A 9,768-nucleotide genomic window follows, 5' to 3' on the forward strand; every position below is an offset into this window, starting at 1 on the left:
CAAACAACAAGGACCACCGCAGCAACCACCATTCTTAGCCTTAGCCTTCTCCTCAAAAGGTCATAGGTTTCATCCCTCAAACCAATCGGCCAGGAGAACCTTTGGGGTTAGAGGACAAAACGTGCATTTTGACCAACCCAATGGTGGGTCTAAAGCATTTGAATCTACTAAAAGGCCCAATAACAGGGCCCATGACTCTTTTCGCAGTGAAATTAGCCAAATTTGTAAAAACAAAAAAAAAAGACATGTTGCTCTTTACTGTCGGAACAAGTTCAATCATTGTTATTAGTCTAAGGATATTTCTCAGGCACTTGCTGCAATGAAACTTGAGAGCTTTCCTCATGATGCTAAATGGACTGATGACACTGAGGCATCAGCTTACATGACTGACAACCAGCTATACTCGAAAATCTTTATCACTATTTTGGCAATGATGTTGTTATTATTGGTGATGGTAGTTCACATGCTGTTACTCATATTGGTGATACTTATCTTGATAATGGTATTACTAAAATTAAATTACGTGATGTTTTATTAGTACCTGCATGAGCTACAAAACTTTTATTTATTGGACAACTTACCATTGATTATCCCTATAACTGTGAATTTTATGATGTTAATTTTGTTGTTAAGGAACAAGAGACCAACCGCGTCTTGTTAACCGAACGATGGAAGGGTAACCTCTACATCATGTCTCCCCCTTATAAAGCTCACTTCTCCACACACTTTTGACGAGTCTCTGAAGAAGTGTGGCACTAGCGCTTGGGACATCCTCAAGCCTGCGCTTTACAAGTCCTAAAATCCAAAGGACTTATTCAAATTATTGGTTCTAATAAAAATTCTTCATTTTGTGATAGTTGCCAATTAGGCAAACTTTGCAAACTGCCATTTTTACCATATTGCAATATTACTCATGTTGTGTTTTCAAATTGATAGGGGAGGCGAGTTTGCTAATACCCAATTTACATCCTATTTACAAAAACAAGGTATTATTCATCGCTTTTCCTATCCTCACACCTGAATAGAATGGTATGGTATAATCCCGCCATTGTACTATTCTTGAACTTGGTATGACCATGCTTTTTCACAACGGCGTTCTAAAACACTTCTAAGTTGAAGCCTTTGCCACTGCCACTTTTCTTATTAATCGTTTGCCCTCCACCATCATCGAATTACACTCACACTCTTCCATACTCTACGAATCTCATCCTGACTACAGTTCCTTACAAGTATTCGGATAAAAATGCTTCCCCTACACATGGGATACCCAAAAAATAATAATTTTGACCCTAAAACCTTGTTGTGTGTTTTTATGAGTTAGAGCGATAAGCATCAAGGATATAAATGTTATAACTCTTGATCTGGTCATACCTTTATCTCATGGCATGTTGTCTTTGATGAGTCTATCTTCTCTTTTAAATAGCCTGGAAACCTTCACTTACCTTCCTCCACCGAGCCCATCCTCTCAACCTTTGACATGTGGATTACCCCTACTACTAGTTTATCTAACTCCACCGTACCCATACCATCTGCTCCTACTCTAGCTACAGATATTCCCCTTTCACTCTCACACTCATCCACCATCACGCCTTCCCTTACACCTGATACATCATCAACTAGCATCATTAGTTTACCATCCTCCCATTTACTTATCTCTGATCCGCCCACTACTGCATCCATTCCACCCACTGACCTTTCCATCACTTCTTTAGTGGCCCCTGATAACACCATTATTACTTGCTCTAAATCCAATATTCGTAAGCCTAACTCCAAATATGTTCACTTTCATGACCTCGCTTCCATTCCCGTTGAGCCAAAATCAATATGTTCTACTCTCAAACATCCTAGTTGGTTACAAGCAATGCATGATGAATTACAAGCGTTACGTATGAATAATACTTGGACTCTTGTCCTTTGTGAGTATGTCATATCTGTCATTGATCGTAAATGGATTTTTAAAACCAAACTCAAAACTAATGGCACCTTGGATAGGCTGAAAGCTTGTTTAGTTATAAAAGTTTTCATCAAGAAGATGGCATCAACTATCACGAGACCATCTCTCTCGTTATCAAACCAAGTACAATCCAAATTGTCATCACACTTGCTCTGACCAATCACTGGAGTATTCATCAATTAGATGTCAAGAATATTTTTTGTCATGGTTACATTCATGAATCTGTCTTCATGGAATAACCTCTAGATTTTGTTCACTTAACTCACTCTTCTTATGTTTGTAAGTTAAATAAAAGCTTTTTATGGTCCCAAACAGGCTCCCTGTGCATGGTTTGACAAGTTTAGCATTTTTTTTTAATTGACTTATGGCTTTATTTAGAGCACTGCTGATTCTTCCTTATTTATTTGTCATTTCTTTCGTAGTACTTTTATTGTATTATTGTATGTTGGTGATATTTTATTAACTAGTTCCTACTTTACTTATTTTCATGAATTTATTTCCACTCTTCATAGTTAATTTCCCATGAAAAACCTTGGTCCTCTACACTATTTTCTTGGTATTCAGATCACTCTAGCATTTGATGACCTTACTTTGTCTCAAATAAAGTATGCTCTTCATATTTTAAAACATGATAAAATGCATAACTGTAAACCCATAGGTACTCCCATGATGCCGATGACCAAAAGACTTGCCTAACAGACACCCTTCTTTGATCCTATTCACTAACGTAGTATTGTTGGTGCACTCCAATATCTTAGCCTTACTCACCTTGATCTTTCTTACGGTGTTAATTTTATTTCTCAATTTATGCATTCCCCTATTGAAGCCCTTTATAAAATGATCAAGTGCATCATTTGGTATTTAAAAGATACTGTTGATCTTGGTCTTCATTTTAATTCACATTCTACACTTGATTTGTATGCCTTTTTAGATGCAGATTGGGCAGGGTACCCCCTTGCAAGACGTTCCACAACCAGCTATTGTGTCTTTCTCGGTAGCAATTGCATTTCCTGGTCTACAAAAAAACAACATACAATTTTTCGCTTGCCCTATTGAAGCCCATTATAAAATGATCAAGTGCATCCTTCGGTATTTAAAAGGTACTGTTGATCTTGGTCTTCATTTTAATTCTCACTCTACGCTTGATCTGTATGCCTTTTCATATGCAAATCGGGCAGGGTGCCCCCTTGCTAGACGTTCCACAACTGGCTATTGTGTCTTTCTCGGTAGCAATTGCATTTCTTGGTCTACAAAAGAACAACATACAATTTTCTGATCAAGCTTCGAAGCTAAGTACAAATTAATGGCTCATACAACTGCTGAGTAAAAATATCATTCTTACTTTGTGATCTGGGCATTCACCTTACCTCCACTCTACTCTTACTTTGTGATAACATTAGTGCACTTTATATGACAATTAACCCTGTCTTTCATTCCCGGAGCAATTGCATTTCCTGGTCTACAAAAGAACAACATACAATTTTCCGATCAAGCTTCGAAGCTTAGTACAAAGTAATGGCTCATACAACTGCTGAGTAAAAATATCATTCTTACTTTGTGATCTGGGTATTCAGGTTACCTCCACTCCGCTCTTACTTTGTCACAGCGACATTTGGAAGAATGTCGTGCATTCAAGTTTTAGGACTCGCGCGCGCATGCCCTGGGACATAATAACATAGAAGGCAACTTACCAAATGAAGACCCACATCTCACAGTAGATGCCACAAAAGCTACCTCCAAAGCATCAAGTGTCGATTCTCCCAATCATCTCTATGGCAACCTTGAATCATGCAATGGCTAATTTCCAAATATTGTCAATTGTATTTGTTTTCCATTTTCCACACGTATCGTTATTAAACTCTAATCTCCAACGGTACAATATTACAATAGCTTATGTATTGGTGTAATACTCATTGTATAAAGCAGTAAAAGACTCCCTATGCTCTCACGTCGGTTGAGGCATTTCATCAAGCACCGTGTTCACTGTTTTTAATATCGAAATCACTGCGTCCGTCATAGAGTTGCTTCCAAACAGCTGCTCGTGAAGTACCTATCTACAAAAGACAAGTTTGCAGATGTTCTTCGAAACCTTTGCATTCTCCTTGTTTTGTCCTGCTACGGTCCAAACTCACCGTCACTGCTTTACCATTGAGTTTGCGGTGATGTGTTGAGACATCCCCACAAGCGACCAGTACAAACTCTACAACTGTTCCAATTATCTCTCAGCCAAGTATCTCTCAAGATAAACGTCAATTGCAGCAACAAACTTAGTTTGAATTTTATAAATACTAAGCTTGAATTTTGAAATGCTTTTAAATGTTTTTATGTTATCTTATCATCTTTTGAATGTATTTACAACTATAAACATTTCTGTAAATAGCAAGTATCAATCTATCCTAGATTTGTGACCTTTTTACTTATACAGAGAAAAGTAGATTCGGAAAGAGAGGAGATTGAGGGCATGTTTGAGGATTGAATTACAAGATATAAAGAGGTGAATGTGGGTGTCGGTGGGTGCATGCATGAGACCTCTTGACTTCAGACTGTGACAGTAGACCGGGACATCACCACAGAGCAGTAGTTCTAATTTCTATAGCGGTCGCTTTCGTGGGGAAGACACTCTTCAGACTTTTAGCATCTAACACTATGTTTGGGAGGCATTATTCTTGTTGCAATTATATTTTTCCTGAAAGATGGATTCTTCTGAAAACATTAAGGTTTTTTGAAGATGGTGATGGAAAGTGGAGAGACTCCGTCTGGTTGCAATTATAATCCAAAATTTCATAAGGTTCATAATCAGGGAGACATATTACATGAGCAAAACCCCACATTAAAGGAATAAACACAAAGGGTTAGAGCCACGTGAGGAAACATGCTTGTGGCCAAAAATGTTGGAATGCAAAAGAAGATGTTGATACAAGTGGAGAGGAATCAAGGACAAAAGTGGCTTTGGAGGAAAAAAGCAGACCGAACTTGGTTCGACAATAATTGTAGCAAGTTGAGGGATGACCAAGACTTTAAAAGATAGATTTTTTGAGGTAATGTAAAAATAATGAGTCCCATTAAATATATATTTGGATTCCAAAAGTGTTTAAAGATGTTTTTATTGAGATTTGAGAAAGAGAGAGAGGCCTAAGAAAAGTTTGTTTTGGAAGAGAATACTTTTGTGAGAGGTTTTGAGTTTTATGAAAATGGTTTTGAATTTTATTTCTTTTCAATATCGAGATGTATTAACGATTGAGATAGTTTTAGCTGTTTGGATTTAGAGTAAGAAAATTTTGAGAAAATTTTAAACACTCTTTGATCCTGAGCATAACTCTAGTCTAGTCCCAGGAACAACCATTTTGTAAGCAAAATAATCACATCATAGTTAGCATGCATCAATGGTCAGATAACAAATGTAAATCTGCATTCAAATCATTAATAAATTCAAGCATGAGAACAGCCGAATTTCTCTTATTAAAAATGACTTGTGCTCACTTTAGGAGAGAGTTTTCTAGAATCACAACATGTCCATCCTACAAAATTAACATATTCCACTCTCGATCTGCTTGAGATCTAGGAATAAAACTGACACTCTTTTTGAGTTTTTTTCCTCTCTTTTTCTTAGAGGTTAGACAAACCCCTAACAAATGGGGACAAATTTCTCAACTATTAAGGGAAGGAGGAGGGCACACCAACAAACAACCTCTCATCCAAAACCCTGCAAGATGAAAGAAATCCAGGGGACCAAAGGCCAATGCAAAGGAGGGGGAAAAGCAAAAGGATATACAAAAGAATCACAGAAACTGAGATGAACATTGTTTTAATAGCAAATTGCCAATAATGTGTTTAGTCAAAGCTTGATGAGCGGCTCCACCTGCCTTGTAAGTAGTCCTCTAATGACACACTTTGCTCAATGCTGCTTAAGGAGAGTGAGTCATCCTCCACATCGAGAAGTGCAAGGTTCAGATGTGACTGCAGGTTAGAACGTGGACAAGCTTCGCCATCAAGCATGTCTGAATCCTCTGCAGCATTAACTTGTAGCCTTGCCCACTTGGTAACCTCATTATCACCATGAAGGAGCTTCGAAACCTGTGGCCAACAAGAATACAGGATCTAAACTTGTTAACGATATGCTTGTCCCATGAGGAAACCAAATATTTATTGACAGGGTAAACCAAAATTTATGTACTAACTTGAAACCTCAATTGCTAGAGAACTATGAAGAAGAATTAGAGATGACTTACAAGGCTCATTTGTGGCCGTGCTCTTGGAGCACGCCTGATACAAAGTCTTGCTGCTATAACCATCCTCTCCATCTGGTCCGGATTGTACTTAGTCCCCAAACTTGGATCTAATAATTGTGACACTTTTCCACCATTTAGAATTGGCCTAGCCTGGACAGGGAATGTGGATATATACAAGTGACTGTGAATCCATTTTTAAGAGGTACTATCAAGAGGTGAGTTCAGTGCTGTTAATAGATCCATGAGTAAAGAAGAGGACATACCCACATGACTAGGCTTTCTTGGCCTTTTGGATAGTCATTGCTTATAGGCTTTCTTCCTGAAAGAAGCTCAAGGAGTACAACACCGAATGAATAGACATCAATCTTTTCGTTCACTTTTCCATACATAAAGTATTCAGGAGCCAAGTAACTGCAGCAAGAAGTATTGTTATAAAATAGTTAGTGATAATTTTCATTGTTATGTAGGGGGGAAAAACTCAAAATTGGGACTGTTATTTCTTTTGGGGGAATGCTAGGTATTCCAGATAGTACATGGCCTCTGAAACTATTTGAGTAGAAATTACAAACCCAAAGGTGCCAGCAACATCCGTGCAGGTTATGTGTGACGAAGAGGTTGATGCCCACTTTGCAAGTCCAAAATCACACAGCTGAAGAAACGAAGTAGGATAATAATAAGCATTGCCAAACTCAAAAGAAACAAAGTAAAAGATTTCGATAAATACTATATACACCACCTGTGGCTCAAAGTCATCAGACAACAGTATATTTGAAGATTTAATATCCCTGTGGATCACAGGTCGAGCACAGCCACTATGCAGATATTCTAAGGCCTCAGCTACACCCACAGCCACTTTATACCTCTCACTCCAACCAAATGCAAGTGGGTCTTTCCTAGTCCCTGATTTAGAAGGAATCAGAAGGGTTCAAAAGTAAATTAGAAACCATTCAGTGATTAAAATAGCCTCATACTTAATATAGTTTAGAATAACTACTATAGGTACCGTGAAGGTTCTCTTCAAGGCTTCCTCTTGATAAGAAATCATAAACCAAGAGAAGATTGCGATCCTCAAAGCAGAACCCCAGAAGAGAAATAATGTTCTTATGGTTTAAGGTAGTAATAATCTCTATTTCCAAGACAAACTCTTTTAAAACTTCTTCAGATGGCTTTAAGATCTTCACAGCGAGTTCCTTGCCATCAGGAAGGCAGCCCCTATAAACCTGACTGCTGCCTCCTTTCCCAACCAAATTATCTGGAATTACAGAGGGAAATCAAACCTTTTTCAAGTAAACCATATTAACAGAAAATGGACCTCAAATAAACTATTTCAAGTACGAATTGTAATCCATGACAAACCTGTCAAGAAATTCGATGTTGCTGAGATAAGTTCCTCGTAATTAAACAATCTGCAAGTGGATGAGTATTTCTCATGAAACCCCTCCACCTCCTTTGGTAGCCTCTTGGAATTGTATTCAGGAGAAGGAGGAGCAGTCAATGTCTCAGTACCCACCGGAACAATTGCGCCACTTTCACTGTCTAAACTCGATGACTGATCTTCACTTTGATGACAATTAACTTTTTTATGATCCGAATTACTGCTAAATGAATAATGCCTGCTTGGCAACCGCAATGCCCACTGAACCACCGAAATCTGCGGCACCAAAGACCTGTCAGAAGCTTTTTGATCCACCAGAGTAGCTCGCCGGAGTAGTGGCCAACCGGGTTTTAGTTCAGGCAATTCTTTGATCAACATGGAAATTGAACTACACGCAACCTCTTCTTTCTGAACCGGCACTAAAGCCAAAGACTTATCTTCACCTCCGGTTAGAGCCAAAGGCTTATCTTCACTACCTAAACCGGAGGGCTCTTCTGCAGATTGCCTACAAGAGTTATCTGGAAATTCAGAGTTAGGTGCACAAATTGAGCACTTCTGCTTTACAGGACTGTTTGTACAAGCCAGAACAGCTTTAGCAAAGCTTTGCTCTAAATCTTTTTCCTTTAAGCTCATGTTGGCATTTCCCTCGTTCACTACTTTCGAATTCTTATTCCATGTCCCTTGCATCATCATGCTCATTAAACTATTGGGGCCATATTCTTCATTTCCTGCATCAAGTACATAACTAAGAGAAGTGTACTATAAACATGACAAAATTCATTAAAAAGTACAACAACAAAGTACCAAAGATGTGCAAAACCTTTTGAGTGACCGACAGTTTTTGGAGAGCCTTCTCTCTTGAACACAACTTTCCCATTATTAACAGCGAGAACCCAAAAATCCTTGGACAGTTTTCTAGCGCAGTACTTAGCCACCGAGGTTGATGATCGGATTTTATGGTGGTTCCGAGCAGTTCCGACAATAATCTCAGTAGCAGAATAGGATTTTGCTTCCCGAACTAAAATTTTTCGAACCGATGTACCTCTGCAAATCTTAAGCTTGAGATCCACCTGCAGCATTACCACCAACCCTCTCCACTCATTAAAAGTATACGCTTTCAGGGAGATAACTAACATTTATGTCTTTGTCCAGCATGGGGACCAAAAAGAAAAGAGACCAGAAACTCTGATTTTCATTTTCTGTTGTGCTCGGTTTTTCTCACTAAACAAAAAACAGAGCAAGTAAATAGAAAACTTCTATGGATGAAAGAAAAAAAACCCAGAAAAAATCACCAAGTTTCAAGCCTTAAAATGTGCAAGAAACCCTACCTGTTTCAGATTGCAGAAACCTTCATAGACAGCAAGAACAGAGTCAAAGGCTTTGACAAGCGAAAGCAGAGACGACTTCCCATCTCGATCCACAATTTCTACACATATTATCAAATTCAACCAAAACCAGTTATTCCTACATTCAAACTCATAAAAAACTATAAATTCAACGAAACGAAAAAAAAACAGCACTATGAAACAGGACGTTTTTCATTTTCCTTTACCATCCTTCCCAAGGACGTGTAGAGCAACAACAAGGTCGCCAGGCTGAGCCACCTTGACAAGTGCCCATGTCAGCAGCTCTCTGCTCGGTGAGTCCAGTTTCACCCCCACGACTACCGTCCGGCCACCGGCGTCGCCCGAAGCCTGGGCTTCCACTGCTAAGCCTGTTTGCAGCATTTTCATCAGGTATTTTCCTCAAACACAGTAATTTTCCGGGCCCAATTCCGACCACCTCGTAGTTTTGCTGCCGGTGATCACAGTCATAAATATATGTACGCTTTGATGGGTTTGGTTTTTAACATTCAAGTTGGTTTGCTTTTCAAGCTCGCGCACCAGACTACGAAAGAGAGAGGTGGGGGAGAGGGAATCTTTAGTTTACACTCCGTTCTATTTTAGCACCGAAAGATCGCTTTCGGATTAAGACATCATCACCGTTGCTTGAATTAGTCAGTTTATAGCTTTTGGCCAATTGTTCCGTATTCATCACCTTATTATTTTTTTCAAGTAATAATTATTTATAAAATTTAATTTCTCATAATAAAAAATGAATATAAAAATAAATTTTAATATTCATTTTTCTTAAAATCTATCTGTATAATGCAGAATATTAAAGAACAGATAATAAATGTGAGATTTACATATCTTAAAATTTTAAATAAA

At 38.4% G+C, this 9,768-nt stretch overlaps 1 protein-coding gene and 1 long non-coding RNA gene across 2 annotated transcripts; both read right to left on the reverse strand.

Moving 5' to 3' along the window:
• Positions 1–2,812: 2,812 nt before the first annotated feature.
• Positions 2,813–4,782, reverse strand: LOC122297792. The gene is made up of 2 exons (XR_006238896.1): positions 3,509–4,782; positions 2,813–3,413 (listed from the first exon to the last, which is right to left on the reverse strand). It is a non-coding gene; the product is annotated as an uncharacterized LOC122297792 (long non-coding RNA).
• Positions 4,783–5,374: 592 nt separating this feature from the next.
• On the reverse strand, positions 5,375–9,457 carry LOC122297472 (probable receptor-like serine/threonine-protein kinase At5g57670). Its single transcript, XM_043107530.1, has 10 exons — positions 9,111–9,457; positions 8,887–8,984; positions 8,379–8,628; positions 7,540–8,286; positions 7,187–7,435; positions 6,920–7,083; positions 6,753–6,832; positions 6,447–6,594; positions 6,184–6,333; positions 5,375–6,028 (listed from the first exon to the last, which is right to left on the reverse strand). The coding sequence occupies exons 1-10, from the start codon at positions 9,289–9,291 to the stop codon at positions 5,786–5,788; spliced, it is 2,310 nt and encodes a 769-aa protein (XP_042963464.1). The 5' UTR covers positions 9,292–9,457; the 3' UTR covers positions 5,375–5,785.
• Positions 9,458–9,768: the final 311 nt, after the last annotated feature.

The sequence above is a fragment of the Carya illinoinensis genome, chromosome 15 (genome assembly GCF_018687715.1).
Source record: "Carya illinoinensis cultivar Pawnee chromosome 15, C.illinoinensisPawnee_v1, whole genome shotgun sequence".
Lineage (NCBI taxonomy): Eukaryota > Viridiplantae > Streptophyta > Magnoliopsida > Fagales > Juglandaceae > Carya > Carya illinoinensis.

What these genes read in the sequence shown, in the direction of transcription:
- LOC122297472 (XM_043107530.1), bottom strand. Translation starts at nt 9,291, where the DNA reads ATGAAAATGCTGCAAACAGGCTTAGCAGTGGAAGCCCAGGCTTCGGGC. An exon ending in AACATCGAATTTCTTGACAG is followed by an intron (nt 7,436 to 7,539) that starts GTTTGTCATGGA and finishes CTGTAATTCCAG; the next exon opens with ATAATTTGGTTGGGAAAGGA. An exon ending in CACGGCCACAAATGAGCCTT is followed by an intron (nt 6,029 to 6,183) that starts GTAAGTCATCTC and finishes TGTTGGCCACAG; the next exon opens with GTTTCGAAGCTCCTTCATGG.